At 42.4% G+C, this 25,760-nt stretch overlaps 1 protein-coding gene across 7 annotated transcripts in view; it reads left to right on the forward strand.

The window, feature by feature from the left end:
* The first annotated feature begins 9,252 nt into the window (after window positions 1-9,252).
* CDC42BPA (CDC42 binding protein kinase alpha) overlaps window positions 9,253-25,760 on the forward strand; it is a 308,490-nt gene continuing 291,982 nt past the window's right edge. Inside the window, exon 1 of one of the 7 annotated variants that reach the window (XM_040636100.1) lies at window positions 9,253-9,710. In XM_040636100.1, the coding sequence (XP_040492034.1) occupies window positions 9,533-9,710 (178 nt within the window). In that variant the 5' untranslated portion in view covers window positions 9,253-9,532. The remainder of the gene's footprint in view (window positions 9,711-25,760) is intronic. The other 6 variants (XM_040636097.1, XM_040636098.1, XM_008695074.2 and 3 more) reach the window with 6 other exon arrangements.

The following is a 25,760-nucleotide window of genomic DNA, read 5'->3' on the forward strand; positions in this document are numbered from 1 at the left end:
CAGGTGCGAGGTGATATCTCCTAGTTTTGATCGCATTTCCCCCATGATGAGTGATGTTGAGCATCTTTTCATGTGTGTTGACCATCTGTGTGTCTTCTTTGGAGAAGACAAAGGAATAATTTATTACCACCTAGACAATTTATCATTATGTAGAGAAATTATCTGCTCCACGGTTACACTTGGTACTTTGCACTGGGCTCGCCATTAAATAAATCATAATCTTCTCACAGGCGGGTGAGCAAAAGCGTCAGATGGTTCAGAGAAAATTCAGCTCCATGGCTGAGATAATAAACCACTAATGATCAATTGTTTACATAGGGTAACATGTTATCATTATGAGAAACGCAATTTCACAGAACAGGAATATCTAATGTTATGGTAGAGAAAAAGACTTAATTTGTCTCTTCTAACATCAGTCCCTAATATTCTCTAGCTTTTTCCCTGACCTATGCCACACTAGTATCTGACGAAGTGGTTGGAACGAGTCAAGCTTTTAATACTTATGAAGTTTTTTTATATTGTTTCTTATCGTCTGCATGGACTTTTGCTTGTATTTTATGACGTTGGGGCCTTTTTTATTTGAGGAAAGCCCCTCTTGATATTCAGATTTAATTTTCCTGAATTTTCATTTCCTTTATTCTCATGAATGCCTGGGATGTTCCAGATTCCAACCTATTTGCGGGTTTATGTCTTGATACTTATTATTATTATTATTGTTACATTTTTTATCGCGAGGAACATTGCTGACAGCGCCTTATTTCATTCGGCTTGTAAGTGCTGATGCTGCTACCCTCTGGGTCAGAGAGAGGTCACAGTCTGTTCTAAAACATAATCACGGGCTCCACCATATGACTGTGGGTTTAATTAGCCCCCCGTACTGGTGTGGAAGCACTGAATCTTCTTGCTGAATGGAGCCTGGAGAGCGCATCTGTTCCGGGCCTTTTACCTTCTGGCAGGTGGATTCCAAACTATTCAAGAGAAATGGCTGTTGAAATTGGTTTGAAATGATCGTTTTTAAGATCTTCAGAGATTACAAGTCCATCTCCCTTTGTGTCTGATTTTGGGTTCTGCCATCCTGGAAATGAAGAGTTTCTCTATCTACATGAAATAAATTCCGTTTTAATAAAACTATTCTCTCTGGTTTAGCCCTTCTTTACATAGGAAATGATTGACCAAAATTCCTGCAAGAGAATGTCTTCTATGCTTTAAGTTTATAAGGAAGTCGTTTTAGTTTTCTCTTCTCTTGCTTAGACAGTAGGTCTTAATGTGATTATTAATCAGGTAACTGATACTAGTTTCGCTTTGCTTTGCTATGAGGTAGTTAGCAAAGCATTCCAGCGCTCGGGCTTTTTAATAATCTCACCTGGTTGAAATCCTGACCTTCCTGTCTATCAGCTCTGTAACCTTGGGAAAGCTACTTCGCTTCTCTCGTCCTTAGTCATATGGAAATGTTATGGACTGAACGTTTGGGTCCCCACCACCGCCCCTTCATACATTCAAATCCTAACTCCCAATGGGATGGTCTTAGGGGGTGGGGCCTATGGGAGGTGATTAGGTCACCAGGTGGGGCCCAGGAGGCGGGGTGGGGGGAATCAGTACCCTTATATAGGACACAGGAGAGAGGTTGCTTCCTCTCTCTCCTCGGCTCTCCACCACGTAAAGATACGGGCAAGGAGATATCCATCTGCAAATCAGGAAGGGGGCTTCACCAGGAACCGGATCCGCCGGCATCTTGATCTTGGACTTCCTTGCCTCCAAAACTGTGAGAAACAAGTTTTTTTTGTTTAATACCTTCCTCCCCTCCCAACCCCCCAGTCCGTGGTAATTTGCTATATAGCAGCCTGAGTTGAGGGAAATAATTGTCGTTTCTGCCCTATTGAGTTAAGATGGTTCCATGAACGTAAGGTCCTTGGTCTTGACATAGAAGACACTCGGTGTTAGCTGTTGTTGCTGTTTCTTGACGTCCACGGTACGGCAGGGAACACTGGTATCCCGTCTTTTCCCAAACTTAAAAACCTCCCTAAAGTTTTTTTTCCCTCTCGTTGGAAGAAGAGTGTCTTTGTTACTTTATGCTTTAGGAATTTGGGGAGTTGTAATGTTAGGATGATAGGATTCTTTTTTTTTAAATTCAATTAGCCAACATTATAGTACATCATTAGTTTCAGATGTAGAGTTCAGTGATTCATCAGTTGTGTATAACACCCAGTGCTCATCACATCACGTGCCCTCCTTAATGCCCATCGTCCATTTACCCCATCACCCCCACCTCCCCTCCAGCAACCCTCAGTTTGTTTCCTATAGTTAAGAGTCTTTCATGGTTTTTCTCCCTCTCTGATTTCTTCCCATTCAGTTTTCCATCCCTTCCCCTATGATCCTCTGTGCAGTTTCTTATATGCCACATATGAGTAAAACCATATGATAATTGTCTTTCTCTGACTGACTTACTTTGCTCAGCATAACACCCTCCAGTTCCATCCACGTCAATGTAAATGGCAAGTATTCATCCTTTCTAATGGCTGAGTAATATTCCATTGTGTGTGTGTGTGTGTGTGTATACACACACACACACACCCCACATCTTTATCCATTCATTTGTCAGTGGTCATCTCGGCTCTTTCCATAGTTTGGCTATTGTGGACACTGCTGCTATAAACATTGGGGTACAGGTGCTCCTTCAGATCATTACATCTGTATCTTTGGGGTAAATACCTACTAGTAAAATTGCCGGGTCGTAGGGTAGCTTTTTTTTTTTTTTTTTTTTTTAACTCCTTGAGGAACCTCCATACTGTTTTCCAGAGTGGCTGTACCAGCTTACATTCCCACCAATAGTGTAAGAGGGTTTCCCCTTTCTCCGCATCCTCGCCAACATCTGTTGTTTCCTGACTTGTTCATTTTAGCCATTCTGACTGGTGAGGTGGTATCTCATTGTGGTTTTGATTTGTATTTCCCTGTTGCTGAGTGATATGGAGCATTTTTTTTCATGTGTCTGTTGGCCATTTGTGTGTCTTTTTTGGAGACATGTCTGTTCATGTCTTCTGCCCATTTCTGGACTGGATTATTTGTTTTTGGGTGTTGAGTTTGAGAAGTTCTCTATAGGTCTAGGATACCAGCCCTTTATCTAATACGATGGGATTCTAAAGAGCACTTCCTCAGGGCACTTGATGTCCCTGTCATCAAGCTCCCAGAGGAGGGATAGCTCTCTTATGTTCTCAGGTAGCATTTCTCAGTAGGCAGCTCAACAGGGAGGCTCTTTCCTTAGGAAAATGCCTCTTCACTTCCCTCTTGGTTAGGAAGAGACAGTGCCTGCCCCCGCTTCTCTGAGGGGTTACACAATACAGACAAACCCTGGGAGAAGGTAGCGCACGGTCCCTGGTACTAGGTGCTGATGAATCAGATAAAATAAATGTGGGAGTTATCAGCATTGATATTTTATTCTGGTTACTACTTTAGCATGACAAATTACCTCCAAACATAGCAGCTGAACACAATCATTTTATTAGATTCATGGATCCTGTGTATCAGAAATTGGAAAAAGGTATAGTGAAAATGGCTGGTGTGCTCCAGTGACCGGAGCCTCAGCTGGGAAGACCTGAGGTCATGGTTGGGATGACTGACAGCTGGGGGCTGGAATCCTCCAGAGGCATCTTCAGAATATGTCTGGAAGTTGATGCTGCCTAGAGCTGCCGACTTAGTGTCTGCATGGGGTTCCTTTATGACTTGGGCTCCCTCTAGCATGGCAGCCCTGGGGACAGCTGGACTTCTTATAATAACTGAACTTCTTACATAGCAGTGCAGGGTTCTCGTGATGGTATTCCAGTGGACCAGGTGAGGCTACATGGCTTCTTACAGCCAGCCTGCGAAGTGAAACGGTCACTTCTGCTACCTCCTACTTGTTACAAGGGAACCACTAAGATTGGCGTCAATTCAAGGTGAACAGATACAGACCCAACCTCTCCAAGAGAAGAGTGTTGAAGAATTTGTGACATGTTTTTCAAACCATCATATATAGTATTGAAATCCTTCAGGCTAATTGAGATCAACTTAAGGGAACAGGTGTAGATAGAAGAGAGAGAGAGAAGGCTCAAGGACTGATCCCTGGGGCATCCTGTTTTAGAGATCAGAAAAACCAGGAGGACCACCAAAGAAGACTGAGAAGGAGTGGCCAGTGAGGTAGGAGCAAATCAAGAGAGCGTAGAAGCAGAGTGGAGAAAAGTATTTCAGTGAAGCAGGGGCGGCGATCAGTGCTGCCGAGTACCGCTCAAAGGTCAAATGAAAAGTGGACTTAGGATCAATGACCATTGGCTTTGGTAACATGCAAGTCACTGCTAACCTGGGTCAAAGCAATTTCCATGTGTGATCACTGGATTCTCCAATTCTCACTTCTTCGGCTGCCAGCCCCCCAGGTCCCAGCCCTGTCACCTCCAGTGCCACCTCAGCCCTGAGAGGAGGCTTCACAGGCTTGGGTTTTGTCATCACACATGGCCATGGAGTCTTGCCAAATGATTCNNTGATGGGATTTGTAAGAGAAGACCAGCTCTCTTCTTAATGTTCCAATGTCCTACATAGGCTCCATAGTGGATGCTATCTGTATGGTAATGTTTGACCCAGAGCATATTTCTGAAAATTCCATTTATGGTACAGCTCGTTTATATAGAAACTTGATGAGAAGTTTAAGCAAGAGGCGTGAAGATAGGCAAGATCCACTGATGAGCAAGTGGGAAACAGGAGTCTGTGAACCTCACTGAACTTTTCCCAGATGAGTAGGGTTGGTTTGGTTGGTTTTTTAACCTTTTTGAGGGATTTAAAAAAAGCAAAATAAATATGAAAAGAGAGGAGTGAAAATTGCTCCTATGTTAAAACCAGGCACTTCAAAACCCACTTATTGTTTGTTCAGGTATAAAACATGTGTTTTATCTTTTTTTTTTTTAATAGTCTGGGTAAAACCTTGCTCTCCCCTCTGTTTCCTCAGCTCTGCTATCACCTGTGAGATCATTTCCCAGAATTAAGGTTCTCCTGGTTTAAATACACAGGTGATTTCTGGTTTCCTGGTTGGACCCTGACACATCATATCTGTTTTCCCTCTTTTGCCTGGATGTCAATTTCTAAGGCCCAAATGTGTGAACTAACAACGCTATCTCCCTGCCTCCTGGTTATAACCGAATTCTTCAGACTTTCAGACCTCACTTGCGTAGTGGTTAAAACCATGGGCCCTGGGGCTCCCTGGCTGGCTTAGTTGGTAAAGCATGTGATTCTTGATCTCGGGTTGTAAGTTTGAGCCCCATGTTGGGTGTAGAGATTCCTTAAAAATAAAATCTGAAAATAATAATAATAATAAGAAAATAAAGCCATGGGCCCCGGCATGGGCTAGGTGGGCTTCGTGTTGACCCACGACTCCTCAGTCACTTGCTAGCTAGGGATCCAAGTTCCCTAGGCCTCGTTTTCTGGTCTATGACATGGAGATGATACTTTTTCTACTTCCTATGCTTATGCTGATTGAATAGAACAATGTGTCCAAAGGACTCAGGACAGTATGTACACACTGCCAGTGTTCTGTAAAGGAAGCAATTATTAATTACAGAGTCTCCCTTTTTCATAATGGAAGCCTTTGCAGTTGGTATTACTCATGTTGGGAGCCAGATGTGAAGTGAGGATAAGCTGGGGTTTCAACCTCAGAGGTTGATAAACCAAGTCTATCATTTGCAGGGTCAGGAGGTGCTGGGCCCAAACGGGATGTGATGTGGCATGCACCTTGCTTTGGGCCCTGTTCTCCATCATCAAACCTACGGTCATTCTGGAGTAAGACACAGCAAGGTAAAAGTGGGGTCGATGGTTACAAATATTTGCTGGTGCATCAGTTCTCTTGCTCTCAGGTCAGAATTGGAGGAACAGAGCTCGCATTGGAGACTAGGCTTAATGACTCCCGTCCTGTCCTATTGTTTTCACTCTCCTATCTTCTGGTCCCTTCTCATCCTCTTCCTTTTCTGAACGGTTCAAATAATTCCTGGCACCTTCATATAAAACTTCTGGTGATTTCAATCAAATTGTGTTTGTGGTAGCATACATCTGATCTGCAGGCCCCCCAAGCAGAATTTCACAAAGACCTCCTCCAGGCTCCTTTCCCAGAGAACACCATGCCACTCTTGCTTCCCAGGAGCACTTCAAGCTCCGTGGGGCTGCTGGGGCTGCGCCTTTCTTTGGCTTAAGACTGGTTTCATTAACAAGCATGTTCACACTTCAACCTGAACATTTAAAATAACACCGCACAATGTGTTTAGTGTCTAGTTAATTATTAAGTCTCTGAGCTTGAATTATTCAAGCCAAATTGATTGGGTTCAAACTTCTTCTTTCTCTTTGTGCCTTTTTTTTTTTTTTAAAGTAAGTCCTCCCCTTTACTCTCTAAATAATGTGGAAAAGGTTATTAAGCAACCATCAATACCCTGGACTGTGGGTGGTACCCAAGTGCTGGCAGAATAGGTAGAGAGAGGACTGGCAGTTTGACTGTTTCGTTAAAAAAATCTGCATCTCACATACTTCCATCCTTAATTAGCATTCATGGAGACCTAACATGTTTTGGGTTCTCCCTTTCAAATTCTTCTTTATAGTTGTTTTCAAGTTGGATAAGTAGGTATGTTACAGTCAGTTCTATGGTGGAAAAGCAGAAGAAATGGCTTTTCTTGGCTACCCCATCTCAAGGTCAATTGGGACTGTTAAAATGTCTTGGCTTCACTACTAGAAACCATGTTGTTGAAGAACATTTGTTGACCCGAAGAGATGTTTATAGTATATTGTCAGGTGAAAGGAGGAGACTATTAAACTGTCTTTTATTTCGTATCATTTTTGTTAAAATGCGTGGGAAGAAGCCTTGAATAATAAACACCAAATATTGATTATTATCTGTGTTAGGAATAAGCATTTTTTTTGTTGTTATAGACGACACACACATATAAAGACGTCATGGCTAGAAATGATTCAGCTTTTGTCTAAGTCACTCATGTGTCAACAGCACATGGGAAATAATGCTGTCCTTATTTTAGACAGGCCAGTGTAGACTTCGCATGCGTAGATTTCACGCGAAATTCATAGTGTTTTGTGAATCACAGCAATTTGAATAATTCCCGTTAGCCTTCATTTCTTAGACTTCCTCGCTAGTTGCTCCTCAGCTTCCATATTATTAAGACGTAAAAAGATGCAATTGCGGGCATTCACAGAAAACATAACTGGCCCACGGGCATAGGCAGAGAATATAAAATAATTGTATTTTGGAGGAAAATTATAAAGGAGATGACAATTTTGAGAGGAAATGACAGAAACGCATTGACCCAGTTTGGTGATACATTTCCCTGCGGGGCCTTCCATGAGAAATTGGTAAACAGAGCTCTCCTAAAACCAAGACTCAAGAACACCTGGAAGGCCCTAAATGCTTAAATGCGTCAGGGGCCGCGGCCGCTGAATGACTTGCCGCTGCTGCCCGGCGTCTGCAGTGCCACTGGGGCACACGTGTGCGGGCGCGCGCGCGACTGCGTGTACGCGCGCACGGGGGCCGGGGGTTCGATGCCGGTGGAGTACGGTCCGAACTCCCCGCGTCCGCCGAAACCACGTAGGTGGCAGCCCTGGCTGGGGACGAACAGGCAGCAACTGGAGTGCTTCCGGAGGAGGAAAGCCAGTGCTGCGCGTAGGGAAACTTTTAGGACGAGAGATGGGCATTGTGCCCTTGGCACATACTCTCCCGACTGGGACGGTAGCGCACACGAGTGTGTCACTGCATTTGTCCTGGGAATGACACACGAAGTGGTGTAATTAGACACCCGGGGAACTGCTAGTCCGTTGAGCTCGCGCGCCGCATTTAGGGGGCGGATGGTGCGCAGGTTAGGGGCAGTGAGAGAGGCACGGTCCTCCGCAGGTCTGGGGGGAGCCTGACTCCTGCAGCTCCTGTCACCCTCCCCCGAGCAAACGTGCGGGGCAGGTGGTGCTCCGAGCGCGCCGAGCGAGGCCCGCTTGCGGTCCGCACGAGAGGCCTCCGCGCGTCCTCCCGCATCCCTGCGTTCCACGTCGCGGCGGCCGCGGCCCCGGCCCCGGCCCCGCCGGCCCCCGCCTTCCCGCCGGGGGTGCAGCCACCCGCGCCCCGGCCCGCGCCCTGCCGGAGCCTCCGCTCTGCTCCGAGCGGCCGCGGGACCGACCCCGGCTGGGCCCGCGGACTCCGACTCCGACTCGGGCTCGGGGTTGGGGCGGGGGGGTGGGAAGCTGGCGCGCTCGTGCCCGTGGCCGCCATATTGGATCCGGGCGCGGCGGCGCGCCTCACGCCGGCGCGCGCGGCGGGGGCTGGGGGAGCCTCGCGGAGCCCAGGGTGCGAGCGCGCCAGGCCGGGAAGGCGGGGGAGGGGTGGGACGGAGAGGAAGGGAGTGGCTGCGAGCCGGGCTGCCGCAGCCTCTGCTCGCCTCAGCGGCGGCACCAACCCCTCCTCCTGCGCCTCGTCGGGGAAAGATGCCCTTAGCCCCGGGGCTTGAAGAAGGGGGAGAAGGAGCCGCCCGTGTCCTCTGAATCCAGACCCCCTCAATCTCCCGCCCGCCCCGCGCCAGGACGTCGGGAGCCTCGGGGCGGCCGAGGGGGGAGAGCGGCTGTCCGCCCGGCGCGGCGCAGACCCCCGGCCGGCGACCCCCACCATGGGGCGGGCGCGGGCGGCCGAGTAGCCGCAGCCCCCCGGAGCCGGGGCGAGCGCCGCCGCAGCCCGCGCTCCCGGCCCGGCCGTGCGGCGCGTCAGGCCCCGGCAGACGCCGCGAGGGCGATGAGGAGTTTCGTCTGGAATCCTCGGGAGAGACGACTCGCCGCGGAGCCGTGAGGAGGAGGACACCGGGAGGAGAAAGGAAGAGCGTCCTCCGGGCGGGACCGGGCGGGCGGCGAGCCGAGGGGCTGCCTCGGGGACCTCGCCCCCTCCCCGCCGCCGCCGCGCCGCCGCCGCCGGGGCGCTCTCCCAGCGGCGGGCGGCAGCCTTTGCAGCAGCGCCGTGCTTTTCCCTCCCCCATGTACCTTCTGGGGCTTTCCTCCCTTTTCCGTCTTCCTCCTTCCCGGGAAGTGAATTGCTGATGCGGATCGGACCCGATTCATTAATGATGCAGCTGGATTCGTTGCGGGATTGTGTTGCACGAGTTGAATTTTGAATGAAGGAGAAGAGTTGTATTTTGTTGTTTTCTTCTTGTTCTTTTTTTTTTTTTCTGACTTTGGTTCGCTGTACTTTTAATTATTATTTTATTTAAATATACGACTTAATTGTATTATTCTTTTTAAGATGTATTAAAGATCTATTTTATGGTAACTTTTCCTCCCAGTACATGCATCTGTGCGGGATCGAAGACGCTTCGGTGAAGGGGGCTTCCTGGCGTGTCGGGGTGTCATTCAGCACCGGCCGTGCATGACAGTTGTGTGCAGGACGAGGGGTTTATTTTTAAAACCGCACCTTTCAAAATTTAGGATCAGATACTCGTAGTGCAAACCGAAATACTCATTGAAGGAAGCGGCGGCGGACCCTGAAGGAAACATGTCTGGGGAAGTGCGTTTGAGGCAGTTGGAGCAGTTCATTTTGGACGGGCCCGCTCAGACCAATGGGCAATGTTTCAGTGTGGAGACGCTGCTGGATATACTCATCTGTCTTTATGATGAATGCAATAATTCTCCGCTGCGAAGAGAGAAGAACATTCTTGAATACCTGGAATGGGGTGAGTCTGTGTTTTTCAGTAAGCTCTCTTTAGGTGGGCATTGGGATTTAATTGTTGCAGGGGAGTTAGTTATGAGTAAGCTGTGGACTCTGTCATCAGTATATAGATAGGCAGATAGATGGTCCGTGTAACATATATTTATAACATAGACTTAAATACATAATGGATATGGTACGTCCATTTAAATGTATGTACAGTGAAGGAATAGATACCAGTTATTCAACATTTTTGTTGTTGTTAAGTTTTTGGTAGATATTTTCCCAAGGGTAAAACCGTGCTACTCAATTATTGCCTTGACTTAATGTGGAATTTAGGAGGAAGAACTTATGTTTTGAGGTCAACAGTAAGAGATTTTGAATAATTGTGTGATGAGCAAAATGGCTTATTGCTCACAGTTGCCTAACGCATGGCGGAATAACGCACATTCAGTTGAAAGGTATTTATTGGTGGAAACATTCCTTCCCAGGCTTTGGAAATCACTCTTGAAATGGGAGGAGATAGTGACATGTCTTAGGTCAACAGGAACTGGAAGGTGGTAATCGCTGGGGTTTTATTTCATCTCCATATGGTCCAAGCAAAGGAAGCTACTAAACATGGACTTTCCAAAAATTGTCATGTTTGTAAGATAGCATGACATAATAGTTAAAAAATTTTGTGATAGTAGTTGGTGGAGAATGTTTGGGAACAGCTCCCACTTGAGGGTTAGACGGACTATAAATTTAATGCAGATCTAAACCGGTTAGATTTTTGTCTCCGTTTCCCTAAATAGAGATGTGATTTAGAAGACCGGCTGTAGTGTGATAGATCAGAGATGAGCGCGGACGCTCCATGTGACCTTCAAGCTTGGAGGCTTGGCTTAAGTTCTGCTTCCCCTTTATAGGAGAGCACGTTCCAACATCCAGCGGCTCTCTGTTGGGAAAACACACATCACCACCCACACCTGTGTTGGTACATTAGCTCTTGAGGGGTATTAGCTAAAGAAGTGTTTTGTACCTTTGGAAAATTAATAATTTTAGTTTGTTGGAAAGTGTCCTAAAATGTCTTTGTTCCCAAGTAAAGCTTTATTGTCTTGAAGTTAAAAGTCAAGTGGTGATTATTTCGTTCATTTATTTTTTTGCTTTGAAATTTATTAAAAATTAGTTAGGTAAATAACTTATTCAAGATGGCCTATATGATAACTTTATCCAACTTGCCAGTATCAGTTTTTTAGCAACTTGATGTCATGAGGTTTTAAAAATGTGTGTGTGTGTGTGTATTTATAAATGTGAATGGGATGATTTTTACAAACAGACTACCAGGCTCATACTAGGGATGTAAAAATTCTAAACCATCTTCTCTCTTAAGAGTGAGACAATTTTGATTGACTTTGGTACTGGCTTCGTATGTCTTTTATTTTTATGTGTAGAGTAAAATATTTTATAAAACATATGTTGCTTTACATTCCATGTTTCCTAAATTCAGAGGGTTGGTTTTTGTGTGTGTGTGTGTGTGTGTGTTTCTTTTGAAAATTTAAAGAAAAGGTTTAGGTACTTCTAGAGTTTCAGTTCTTGAACTGTGGTTCCATAGTGACACTCTTGTCTGTGATCATGATTGTCATTTACTACCTGTTCTTTCTCATCTACAACATGATGGGAGAACTCTATGTATGTACCAGTAATACATGTGATTTTAAAATTATGATCAAAGAGAAAATCATATTCTCAATTGCCTTTTGGTTATTAAGAGTTTACATAGTAGTTTTATGTGAGAGGGTATTTTGCTGTTTTGCCAGATTAATTTATGAATATTTTTCACCAAAGATATTTTCTTGGATTTTGTTTCTTATATCTCTATTAAAAAGCCTTGCTTATGCATATTTAGTTTAAGGCAAACAGCCAAAAGTCAGATAAGTATTTGGCCAAATATACTTTATTTTTCTTAAAGCTCTGAGGGAATTTTTTTTTTTTTTTTAAAGATTTTATTTATTTATTTAACAGAGATAGAGACAGCCAGCTAGAGAGGGAACACAAGCAGGGGGAGTGGGAGAGGAAGAAGCAGGCTCATAGCAGAAGAGCCTGATGTGGGGCTCGAACCCAGAACGCTGGGATCATGCCCTGAGCCGAAGGCAGATGCTTAACCGCTGTGCCACCCAGGCGCCCCTATTTTTCTTAACATATTTTGAGTAATTTCAAACCAGGGACTTTGCACAGTTGACAGTAAGTTAAGTTTTAGTGGTATCCTTCATATTTTGTCTTCTTAGAAGTCTGACATAACATAACAAAAATGTACAGTCTCAAGTCAACTCGTATTTTTCTCAGTAGTAGAGAAAAAGAGTAGAATTTTTAAGGAGTTTGTACGCTGTGGGGCTAGGCAGTGTCTAGTCAGGCATTTTTAAGTGTGAGGTCTTAAAAGTGGGAGTTATCAACCGCAGAAGTTTGGGTAAGGACTAAGAAAAAATTAAGACTGGAAAAGCTGTCAAAAGTTGTATCTTGAGTAGTAGCATTTATTATTTTTAAGTTATTTGAGAATTTAGGTTAAGAATGTCAGTCTGTTCTCTGCATTTAAGTATTGGAATAGATCAGCCTTGTTTGTCTGAATTGATCACTACATTTTGGGGACATGTCCTATGTTATTCTTATCATCTAACATTATATAAAGAACAGATGAAGTTTCCAGATAATGAAATGACCTCAGTTTAATTTCTTAAACATTACTTTTTTGGTTGGTGTTGGAAATTTATAGGGATTGTTTGTTGGGCTTAAATATGATAATTATGATTTGCGTTAAATGATGCAATTTTTAGTTTGAGTTTTAAAAGACCCAGTGTTCGCAACAGTAGAGCAGTAGTAGTTAAATACTCTGTATTATGTGCTGTATATTTGCGTTTGGCTGTTTACATTAATGAACGTGTCATCTAGTTATGCTTTATTTTTATGCTGATGATAGGCTACTTTAAAAAATGGAGTCAGCCAAGGTTCTGTCTGCCTTGCCTCATTTCCATCAGTTTCACTTTATTCCTAGTTATGGTCCATTTCACTTTTATATTGGTACAGTTAATGTTTTGTTTGTTACAGTATCATGACAAGAATGATATCTCACTCAGATATATTTTTTTTGGGGGGGAAGGGCAGCATTCCTTGCTAGAGCTGATGGCTTGAGGGAGGAAATAAGTGGAGTTTTAGAGAAGAAGAAGGAATTAAGGCAGTGAGCAGTAGAGCAAGGGGATAAGAGTGCCTTAAGGCCATAGACCACTTAAATTAATAATATATATTTTCCAGTTATACCCAGTAAGGTTTGAAAGACTTTTGTGTCCTTGTTTTTTAACTGGTGAAATAATGGTTTGTATGTTTGTTTATAAAATAATAATTTTGATGTCAGTAGTATAACTCTAGCATAAGTTACAGTAGAGTTGTGGGAGTAAAAATAACGTTTATATTATAAACTAATTTGCTAGCAGTGACTAAATGACTGCATTATTCATTGAATTGGCTACCTTCTACTTCGAAATGGGAAATTGGAATTTTAGGGAATTCTTTACCAACTTAAAGAGTAGGTGTAAAATAATGTTACTCAATACAAATGAAGCATGCAAGGCTATCTGTATGTGGATAACTTTTTTGATGTTTTCTGAATTTTGTACTTTGTAATATTTCATTTAAAATTATCTTTAATAATTTTATAGGTTATTTAGTGTATGCACACACATCTAAATGATAATAAACTTGTTACTAGAGCACATCAGTGGGTACTGTGATTTAAACTTTTCCTTTCATTGGGGTAGTTTTAAAGCTTATTTACATTTTTTCAGGGGTGGTTCAATTAAGTGAGGTGATGATGGCTTGATTAGAAGGATCTGAATCTTTTCTAGGACACTTGGTTCTTCACTTCTGCTGTTGCTCCTTACTAGGTTTATGTTAGTAGAATTTGTCATGCCAAACTATCAAAGTGTTCGTTTCATACAGATGATTAAGTTTATTTTTATTTAAGTCCTCAGGGTTGTCATAAATGTCATCAGAAATACAGATTGGGCACTTGTTTCCTTTGTACTAGTCATCTAATATTCTGGTCTTTTCTAAGAACGATAGTGAGGAAGTAGAATTTCTTGACCTAACACAATGCTGGTACATGGTAGGAGCATGTTCAGTAAGTAGGAGCTGTTACTTTTCCATTTTTCTTTTGTTTCTCTCTGGTTTTGTTTTGTTTTTAAAGGAAATTATTTTATTTTTTAAGATTTTATTTGAGAGAAAGAGAGAATGAGCAGTGGGGAGGGGCAGAGGGAGAGGGAGAGAGAGACAGAAGCAGACTCACTGCTGAGCAGGGAGCCCGATGTGACACTCAATCCCAGGACCCAGAGATCATGACCTGAGCTGAAGGCAGACACTTAACTGACTGAGCCACCCAGGTGCCCCTATTTCTCTGTTTTTAATAAAGTATAGTTAACATACAGTTATTATATTATTTTCAGGTGTGCAGTACAGTGATTCAGCAATTCTGTACATTACTCAGGGCTCATCAAGATAAAAGTACTCTTAATCCCTTTTATCTGTTTGACCCATCCCCCCCTCCTCCATCTCCCCTCTGGCAACTAACCACCAGTTCTGTGTTTAAGACTCTGTTTTTTTGATTTGTTTCTGTTTGCCTTTGTTTTGTTTCTTAAATTCCATATATGAGTGAAATCATATGGTATTGTGTGTGTCTCTCTCTTTTAAGAATATATAGCTCTGTGAGTGAGAGTGCGGATGTTAGGATTAACAGTTTAAGAATTTTAGGAACTTATTTTTCATATGGATACGTAGGGCATACCTTCGTATAGCAGTGTAAAAACAAATAGCATAATGTTGGCAATTTAATGAAATATTTCATAATTCCTGGGACTTAATATTACAGAATAAGCCCAGGCTATTTTAAGGTAAAGGAACAGAACTTGGTACAAATTAATATTTTTACACTACTCCTCAGTGGCAGTCAGAAATTTGCTTTGAAATCTTTTCTCCTTTGGCACACTTATGGCCGGTATGTTGTATATGTAGCTCATTGTGTTTTATCCTATTGGTTTTCATAGATTTTAAAATCAATTTACTAAGTCCAACCAGCATTTAAAAAATTAAATAGACCAGAATAGAAAATACTAAGGACATCATGTTTAGAAAGAATAAGTATTTTCATGCAAAACTCTTGTGTCTTCCTATATTTCTATGTAGATTGGGATCCAAAAAGTTTGAAACTCGAGTGTAGATGAAGCTAAAATATGTTGTTTGACAGCAAGATGATTGTAGACCTAGTTCCTCTCCCCCCCCCCAAAAAGCGCACATGATAAAATTGGGGAAAGACTGAAGAATTTAAAGAAGAGGAGTTTAGGGTGGGGCAAGAAACTTGGAAGGAGGGATGGAGAATGGGAGAAAGGATGAATGATAAAAATGAGCATGAATGTAGTGTTTTCCTGGGTTGCTACTTAAGTCTGCGCTGTGAATGGGTATGTTTAATTTACAAGAACTTAGTGAACAGAGAAATTGACTTCACTCCTTTGTATTGTCTATAGTCTTTGATAGTTCATTTCCTTTTCTTTGACATTTTTCCTTTTCTGACTTTGGGCTCTTGGGTGTTGGCTCATTGATTGTCAGAGTTGGAAGTTTGTTGAACATGAGGGAGGATCATATGACCTGTAGGCATTGGTATTAGTTTTTTGGTTATCTTCCCATTCCTCCAGATGAACTCTAGAGTAGATGCAAGTGAGTAGGATTTGCTAGTTCCATGGATTTTCTGAACCCTTGTTACTTATGAAACTACCAGTGGGAGTGACTTCAAGTGTTCGGAAGCTATGGGGCCAAGAATTGCTTGGCTGCTTTCGCTGTGTGTTAATGAGTCAAGAAATTCTTTACATAATGATTTTTGTTTTTGAATGACCCACACTGTAAGTATAAGTCATCCCAGATATAGAAATGGCTATTTTTTGTTATCACTGCATACAAAACTCCTTTGTAGATCAAGGGGATTTCTTTCTCTTCCCCACTCATGCCCATCAGAGCACCAGGGTCGCTCTTCCTGGCTAGTTGCTCTGTACTTTCTTTCTAGTGTCCACTTCCTTTTTCCAGTTAGTACATGGGGAATGGCTAGCCCTATATTGGCTAACCCCCAGTGCTTCTTTATCTGCTCCTATAGGAAAGCAGCACTTCAGCTCTTGAGGTAACAGAAGTCTTGAAGACCTGGCTCCGCACTCTCCCATCTTGCTGTTTTCCCCTTAATTTTTTCCTCCTGTGAACTGTTCGCTTCTATTTTGGAATTAGGGCGTTTTCACTCTAGCCGCATCCCTAGTTTCAAAATGTGTTCTGGAAATCCAGGGCATATTAATAGGTGCTTTGTGGCAAGGGAGGGGAGGGAGATGTTTATGTGGCTAAATAAATTTGGGGAAACTATTTTAAACAAAATTAAACAACAGAAATACTGCCAGTTATCCTAGAATTTATACAGTTGGTATGATTATAGAACCATCTTTTTAAAGAATATCTGGAAAATGTATGGCAAGCAGTGTTGGGAAACTTTGGGACACTGTGTGGTTTGAGAGAATCCAAGTCTGAGTATGTTGTCTTTTCTTTAGTGGTTTTGGACTTTTAATTGTCTATTGTGTGATAGTCATGTGAACTGAGAGATAAACTTGATCATGGTGGTCTAGTGTAAGAGTGATGGTGATTAACAATTACATCTGGGGAAAACACCTTATAGAGTGATACTAGATATAAAATAACGAGCCAGTGCTATCAGCCCCTACAGTCCTTGAAATTACTGAGAAGACTATGTATGACCTTTTCTTGCTCTAATTAAACTTGCTTTTCAAGTATAGGTATTCACAATAAATACAGGAATTCTCACTTTATCTTTTGTAGCTTTAGTTACTATAATTGTTAACATGTTGCCAAAGTATTTATATGAAATAGTTTTATTCATTACTTTGTGATATTTAAGAGGAAAAGATCAAGGACTCGGGCAATTTTAGAATTCATTATAGTATTAAGTATTGTTTTATCCAAGGTTACAATGTTTTAACTAAGCTGTTGGTTTCAGACTTTTGGACTAGTGTGGAATTTCTGTATTACTTATAACATGATATGTGTGAAGCTATGGGTTTCAAGTGCCAGCACCTATCTATATGTGGTGAAAAGAAACCAGAAAATACAATCCTTTTATTAAAGAGAAAAACATACATACAGGTATACCTTGGAGATACTGAGGGTTTGGTTCCAGACCGCTGCAATAAAGCGAATATCATAATAAACTGATCCAAATGATTTTTTTGGTTTCCTAGTGCATATAAAGGTTATGTTCACACTGTACTGTGGTTTACTAAGTGTGCGATACCATTATGTCTAAAAATAAAAAAGGACATACCTTAATTAAAAAATGCTTTATTGTTTAAAAGTGGTAGACATCATCTGAGTTTTCAGCAAGTTGCAATCTTTTTGGTGCTGGAGGGTCTTGCCTCCATGTTGGTGGCTGCTGACTGGTCAGGGTGGTGGGCGCTCAAAGGTTGGGGCAGCTGTGGCAATTTATTAAGATAACAATGAGTTTGCCTCATCGATGGACTCTTCCTTTCATGGAGGATTTCTCTGTAGCAGGCGATGCTGTTTGATAGCATTGGACCCATGGGAGCCAGAATTGGAGTCAGTCATCTCAAACCCTGCTGCTGCCTTATCAACTCAGTTGATGGGGTATTCTAAATCCTTCCTTGTCATTTCAACGATCTTCACAGCATGTTCACCAGGAGTACATTCCATCTCAAGAAACCATTTTCTTTGCTCATCCATGAGAAGTGATTCTTCGTCCGTTCAGGTTTCATCATGAGATTGCAGCCCATCAGTCCCATCTTCAGACTCCTCTCCTGATTCTAGTTCTCCTGTGCTTGCCTCCCCATCTGCAGCGACTTCTCCCCTGAAGTCTTGAGCCCCTCAAAGTCACCCAACTTCTTCCAAACTCCTGTTAATGTCGATATTTTGATTTTTTTAAAAAAGATTTTATTTATTTATTTGACACAGAGAGAGATAGCCAGCGAGAGAGGGAACACAAGCAGGGGGAGTGGGAGAGGAAGAAGCAGGCTCGCAGCGGGGGAGCCTGATGTGGGGCTCGATCCCAGAACACTGGGATCACGCCCTGAGCTGAAGGCAGATGCTTAACGACTGAGCCACCCAGGAGCCCCGATATTTTGATTTCTTCCCATGGATCACAGATGTTCTTAATGGTAGCTAGGATGGTGAATCCTTTCCAAAAGGCTTTCAATTTACTTTGCCCAGATCCATCAGAGAAATCAACATCTGTGGCAGCTGTAGTCTTACAAAATGTATTTTTTCAATAATAAGACTTGAAAGTGGAAATTCATGATCCGTGGGCTTAGAATGGATGTTGTGTTAGCGGTCATGACAACAACACGAATCTCGTTCATCTCCCTCAGAGCTCTTGGGTGACCAGCTGCGTTGTCAGTGAGCAGTGATGTTTTGAAAGGAATCTTTCTTCTGCGCAGTAGGTCTCAACAGTGGGCCTAGGATCTTCAGTAAACCATGTTGTAAACAGATGTGCTGCCATGTCCAGGCCTTGTTGCATTCCTGGAGCACAGGCCGAGTAGATTTAGCATCATTCTTAAGGGCCCTAGGATTTCTGGAACTGGCTTCACCTTAAAGTCACCAGCTGCACGAGCCCCTAACAAGAGTGTCAGCCTGTCATTTGAAGCTTTGAAGCCAGGCATTGTCTCCTCTCTGGCTGTGGAAGTTCTAGATGGCATTTTCTTCCAGCATAGGCTGTTCCGTCTACACTGAAATCTGATGTGGAGTGTGGCCTCCTTCGTGAATTCTCTCAGCTGGAGGTTCTGGAGAACTTGAAGCAGCTTCTCCGTCAGCACGTGCTGCTTCACCTTGCACTTGTATAGAGATGACTTCTTTCCTGAAGCCTCGTGAACCAGCCTCTGCCAGCTTCAAACTTTTCTTCTGCGGCTCCCTCGCCTCTCTGAGCCTTCCCAGAGTTGGAGAGAGTCCGGGCCTTGCTCTGGGTGAGGCTTTGGCTTAGGGGAATGTGGTCGCTGTTTGGTCTTCTATCCAGACCACAGAAATGTTCTCCACGTGAGCAGTAAGACTGTTCTGCTTTCTTATCATTCATGCGTTCACTGGAGTAACACCTGTCATTTCCTTCTAGAACCTTTTCTTTGTGTTCATAAGTTGGCTCTTTGGTACAGGAGGCCTGGCTTTTGGCTTATCTTGGCTTTCAACATTACTTCCTCACCCAGCTTAATCATTTCTAGTTATGATTTAAAGTGAGAGACAGTCAGCTTTTCCTTTCACTGGAATACTTAGAGAGGCCATTGTAGGGTTATTCACTGGCCTAATTTCAGTATTGTCGCATCTCAGGGAATAGGGAGGCCTGGGGAAAGGGACAGAGACTGGGCAGTGGCCCGACGGTGGAGCAGGCAGAACACACACAGCATTGATCAGTTAAGTTCTCCATCTTCTCCAGGCGTGGTTCGCGGTGCCCCTAACCAGTGACGAAGCTAACATCACAGATTACCCTTCACTGGATCACCACGACAAATATAGTAATAATGAAAAGTTTGAAATATTGCAAGAATTACCAAAGTGTGACACAGAGACACAAAGCAAATGGTTTTGGAAGAGTGGTGCTGATAGACTTGCTTGACATAATGTTGCTGTATACCTTCAATTAAAAAAAAAAAAGACAATATCTGCGAAGCACAATAAAGTAACATATCATCAGATGGTCAGTAGTAGCCTAACACTATGTCACAGTGCCTATGACATTCACCTCACATCACCTCATCTCATAGGCATCTTATCTCACGTGGTCACAAGAAGGCCGAGTGCAGTGCAATGAGATATTTTGAGAGACCACATTCACACTCATATAACTTTTATTACAGCATATTTTTATAATGGTTATATTATTGTTAATCGCTTACTATGCCTCATTTATAAATTAAGCCTTTTCATAGGTATAGGAAAAAATGTAGTTACATGTAGGGTTCTGTACTATGCACAGCGTCCACTGGAGCATATACGTCGTGAATAAGGGGGGACAACTGTAACTGGTGCTGCTTCAGCCCTACGTGAGCAACTCTGTGATTACCATAAACTTCTCCTGGGTATCAGGGTGGCAGATAATAAGACTAGAGGATAATTCAATTTGATTATTTAAAGACAGATCGCTTATAGGGGGACAAATTAATTAGCTTTTCTTCTCCTCTCTGATACACATTTATTTTTCCCTTTTCCCCATCAGCACTGTTCTTCTCTCCCCCAATCTAATTATGCTTGAAAGTACTACTTGTGCGGATGAAAACAGTCTTTTAAGAATACATGTGAATTAGTTCAGTCATGTGCAGTCATTTAACTTTCGGTTTTATTTCAAATTGCTTAAACATCACTGTAGGCTTAATCAGTGAAAAAACCCCCACCTATTCTGTTTGCTCTATTCATAGTGATAAAGCTTAATTAAACTTACTTAGAGTTTCCATGGTGAAGATCTACAAGTGGAATACCTCAACCTGAAATATTCCTTTCTAAACGAATGTACTGGTAAAGAGCAGGGGCTTTGGATTCAGACTGACTCCTTTGATTACTGGCTGGATGATTTAAGCAAGTTACTGAACCTCTCTCTAAGTCTCTTATCTGTGAAAAAATGGGCATAGCAGTAATAGCTTATTTTGCAAAAGGTTGAAAGTTGGTTTAGGTCTATTCCTTTTCTGCTTTTCTGGTGATTGATATTTTCTTTTTCTTTTTTTTAGGTTTTATTTATTCATTTGAAAGAGAGAGAGAGCATGGTGGGGGGACGGGGGGAGAGGCATTTGGAGAGGGAGAAGCAGACTTGCTGCTGAGCAGGGAGACTGACGCGGAACTCGATCCCAGGACCCTGAGATCAGGACCTGAGCCAAAGACAGACGCTTAACTGACTAAGCCACCCAGGCACCCCTTTTTTCTGGTGTTCTAAGTTTTTGTCTACCATTATGATAAGGGAAGAACTAAAATACTATTTTTTTTTTTTTGGTAAAGTTTAATTGGAATGTATAGCTGTGTTGATACTAGGATGTATTTCATCAGTAAGAAATAGTCATCTCTTGGGGCGCCTGGGTGGCACAGTCGTTAAAGCATCTGTCTGCCATCGGCTCAGGGCATGATCCCAGCGTTCTGGGATCGAGCCCCACATCATGCTCCTCTGCTGGGAGCCTGCTTCTTCCTCTCCCACTCCCCCTGCTTGTGTTCCCTCTCTCGCTGGCTGTCTTGCTCTGTCAAATAAATAAATCTTTAAAAAAAAAGTCATCTCTTAACTCATAATATTTTATTTAAATTACTTTGGTATTGGAGATGTCTTTCCTTATGTGACTATGCAAACAGCATTTTATTCCCTCTTTTAGAACAAGATATTTTGCATTGAACATCTTGTTATTAACTGTTTTTCGGCAAGTATCAAGCCAGTACCCGTTCTTTGCATCACCAACAGCAAATATTATTAAATGGCTAGTTATGTTTTGTTTTTATATTTATAGAGCTCCAATCTGCAAGTGAGTGGTAGAGTTTTAGACGTCGACTCAGAAGATGAAAATAGTCATGAAAGGTCATTGATGAGTTGTTCACTTAGGACTTTGTGTGGACTAACGGTTATGCAGCACCTCTAAGGCCATGGTGCGGTCTAGCAGTAACTAGGAAGAAAATGAACAGTGTCCACTAGTGTTTTCTCAACTACATTTCAAGGGCTATAAATGAGTATTCTGAAGATTAAGAGCTCAGTGAATATATAAGATTGTGAAATAGTTGTATTGCATCTTTGGTATTACAAATCTCTTGGTCAGAGTAAAGGTTTTTTAAAAGTTATGCTGTACAGAAACCTCTTTAACCTTGTTTTACCTAGAATTTGGCTCACTCGTTTGTCTTTTGAACCCTTTTTGTAAGGCACGTTGACAGACTGGGAAATGCCTGTGTACGCTAAGACTCCGTGGGCCACATCAGAGCCTTTGAACTGGTCATGTGACTGAAGGTTGTTACTGAAATCTATCACGTAGTGTTTTGCTTATCATTGCAATTTACATCAGACTCCAAAGGTGGAGGATTGAAAGACTTGCCTTTATCCTTTCTGTGCCTAACATTTTTTAGCATGCCCTTTGCAGCACCTAGAAGCTGTAGTCTATTAGGTGAGTGAGGAGTCCTGCGCTGGGTGGATGGGTGTGTGTTTACAAAGGACAGTAAGACTCGATACATGCCTTTGAGTTTATGTGTGTAGCTCCTGGTTTGCGAAGATGCTCCTGCTTAACCTAGTCAGTTCTGTTTTCAGTAGAGCTTGATCAGTTTTTAGTCCAGCTACCTCTCTAACCGTTGCATTGGTCCAGAATTCGAGCGATTGTCGTGGCTGTTGGGAAATAGGACAAAGCTAATCAGCCTTGATGAGGGTTTGGTACTCTGCACAGTTGTTCTGCCTTAGCCGGAATCCCATCCTTAAATATCTGGTTTACTGGAGTGGCTAATGCCCCAAGTTGCTTTATTAACAACAGTCAAGCATTTACATCTGTCCTAAGATTTAAAAAATATTTGTTTAAAAAGATTAGGAAAAGCTTGCAGTGGCTAAAGCCCTACTTTAAGATTGTAATGCTAGCTAAGTGTGGCCTTGCTCTGACCAAAAATTGTAACTAAGAAGCATTTAAAAACAGACTGAAAGCTCAGGTATGTAGTCAAGCTGACATACGGGTATGATGTCATAAAGCTCTGTGCTTCATGCTTATAAAGATTTTCCTGGAGTTTATGGTTAAAACCGCAGCAATATTTGCAAGTCTAGTGTGATTTCTATTTCTGCCTTTTTGCCGCATGCCTTTGTAATGTGTCACCCCATTTCTGACTGATGCACACTAAGTTAACAGTTTTCTCCAGGAGTCCTTGCTGAGTTACATTGCATGAGGTTATGATTAAGTGTGATCATTTTTGTTTCTTTAGCCTGTGTTCCTGTGGTAATCTCAATTAAGTCTGGGTTATCCTGATTTTATTCAACCTCTGTGGGTATCTGGCTTAGTTGATTTGCCTGTATTAAACATATCTAAATGGATCCCATTCCTGGATCTTATTGACGTTATTAATCATGCCTTTGTTTCTCCATTAAATGCTAAATAATCTGTAACCTCATTATTACATGTGTCCCTAACCTGAAAATATTGTGAATCCGACCCAGGGGTTTTATTTATTTTTTATTTTATTATTTTTTAAAATATTTATTTGAGAGAGAGTGAGCAAGAGAGCACGAGCAGGGGGAGGAGCCAAAGGAGAGGAGCAGAGGGAGAGGGAGAAGCAGACTCCCCCGCTGAGCAGGGAGTCCGATGTGGGGCTCGATCTCAGGACCCCGGGATCATGACCTGAGCCAAAGGCAGGTGCTTAACTGACTGAGCCACTGAGGTGCCCCAGGGCTTTTGTTTAATAGATGGATTTTTAAAAAACACAACATGATCCTTTGATCATGTCAACATCCTGCTTAATCTCCTACAATGACTACTAGTAGTTTTTGGAATGACATTTAAACTCCTTAGCATGGCATGCAGAATTTTTAATGATACAGTCTTTGTCTGTTTTCCTAATCTTTTCATCACTTAAATAACACAAATTTGAAACAATGTCAAACTTACAGAAAAATTGCAGGCGCAGTACAGCTCTTCCCTCTGAATCATTTGAGAGTAAATTGCCTGTTGATTTCCTATCCTCCCTAAGTACATTCATGTGTATTTTCTGTATTTTTTTTTGCATAACCATGGTGCAACTATTAAAATCAAGAAATTGACATTGACGTGTTATTATCATCTAATCTTTAGACCACATTTAAGTTTTGTTGTGCTGATATTTATAGAAAAAGTTGAGAATCACATGTTGCATTTGGATGTCATGCCTTTTAGTATTCATTCAGTCTGGACTAGGTCTTCAGATTTTCCTAAACTTTCATGACTGAGACTTTTGAAGATTATTGGCCGGTTACTTTGCAGCATTTGTAGTAAACCCTAAATTTGGGCTTGTTTCCTCTTGATGATACGTCTTTGGCAAGAATATCCCAGAAGTGATCCCATGCAGCCCTTTTATGTGGACATCCTTTTCAGGTAGTTTAGCCTTCAGCACCGTCCTCGGGTCCACCGTGGTTTCTGTCCCCACCCGTGCCTATTTTGATCTTCCCCCACCTAATGGCGTGTGTGCGCGTGCATGTACGTGTGTATAATTTTCTTTGTATTTATTTCCCATTCTTACCTTTAAAAATTTTATCTTTACTTGGGGCGCCTGGGTGGCGCGGCGGTTGAGCGTCTGCCTTCGGCTCAGGGCGTGATCCCAGCGTTACGGGATCGAGCCCCACATCAGGCTCCTCCGCTGTGGGCCTGCTTCTTCCTCTCCCACTCCCCTGCTGTGTTCCCTCTCTCGCTGGCTGTCTCTATCTGTGTTAAATAAATAAATAAATCTTTAAAAAAAAATTTTATCTTAAAGATTTTTTGTTTTTCGTCAGAGAGGGAGAGAGAGCGTGCATGAGCAGGTGGAGGGGCAGAGGGAGAAGCAGGCTCCCCACCAAGCAAGGAGCCTGATAAGAGACTTGATCCCAGGACCCTGGGATCATGACCTGAGCTGATGGCAGATTCTTAACCGACAGAGCCACCCAGGTTTCCCTCACCTTTAAAAAATTTACAAAATTCTTGGCAAAATTCATGTATAGTGAAATTTACTCTTTTTGGTGTATATTCTGTGAGTTTTGACAAATGTAGACCTCTAGCACGGCCAAGATGCAAAGTAGTTCCATCACCGCCCCCCACCCCCCGATTCTCTCGTGTTGCCCTTTTGTACCACACTCACATTTTGCTCCAGCTATGATGAAGTGTTGTGTCTTCTACTGATTAAGGTACATCTTTGACTGTTCCATGACTTTTCTCTCATTGGTTGATTCGGAAACTCACCTTCTATAACACCCTCCCCATCCTAGTATACATGATACATAGTAGGCGTTTGGTAGTGTTGGTTGAATGAATTATGCCATTATACTTGCTTATAGACAAGGCTGAAAGCAATAGATTTGATCTTAAAGCATTGCATAAAAATTATATTTTTGTATGTCAGGGACTTCTTTTCTCACTGATTTATGTTTTATTTCAGAAGTGATTTCTTATAAGTAGTGGTTTATAATCCCCTCCCTTAGCAGTTGACAGTCTGTAAACAAGTATCTCATGGGGTGAAGATAAGGAGAAGAGGGTGCTGCTTATCTTAAGGAATAAGATAAAATCAGATTTTTAACTTTTCAAGGTAAAATTTTCTTACGTTAAGGTTGTGTTTAATCTTATCTGCACAGTGTCTACTAAAAACTTTATGGTCTGGAGATTATGAGTTGAACACACAAATATAATTTCATTCTCTTCTACAGTCTCCTAAAACTATAGTGAAGGAATTTCTTAAAAAGTCAGAAACCTTCAGAGATGAGAAAAACAGGAGAGGTACTGTAGCAGTGAAGTGACGGAAGCTGAAAAGTGGGCAGATGAGCAATAACTGACTTAGCAGATCTGAGAAAATTGAATCCTCAGGAAGAGTAAAAGCTGAGGATTTACCCAGTTTACTCAGCAGAAATCCTCAAAAGTCTTAGAAATTGATATCTTCAAGAGCCTCTGAAAGTTGAGGTGTGGGTGGGATTAAAATAAGGAGGAGTGATTGAAACTTTTACAACCAATAGGGACTCTCAGGCCCTTCCCTACTCCGTGCCGCTGGGCTACAATAAACTTTTCTCCCCAAAGTTGAGTGGTTATTCTCAGTACGATAGAGGTTCTCTGGGTTGAGTGATATTAGATATAGTTTAGGGTAGGCATTTCATACTGAAAATGAGATTAAATACATGCTTATTTACTTTTACTTGGCTCCCAGAATGCTGGCAACAGTCCTTTATCACAAAGACAGATTAGAAAGAGTGCCTGGGTGGCTCAGTAGGTTAAGTGTCCGACTCTTAATTTCTTGTCTTGATCTCAGAGTCGTGAGTTCAAGCTCTGCGTTGGGCTCCATGCTGGGCGTGGAACCTACTTAAAAAAAAAAAAAA

The sequence above is a fragment of the Ursus maritimus genome, unplaced genomic scaffold, assembly GCF_017311325.1.
Source record: "Ursus maritimus isolate PB19 unplaced genomic scaffold, ASM1731132v1 scaffold_2, whole genome shotgun sequence".
NCBI classification, from domain to species: domain Eukaryota; kingdom Metazoa; phylum Chordata; class Mammalia; order Carnivora; family Ursidae; genus Ursus; species Ursus maritimus.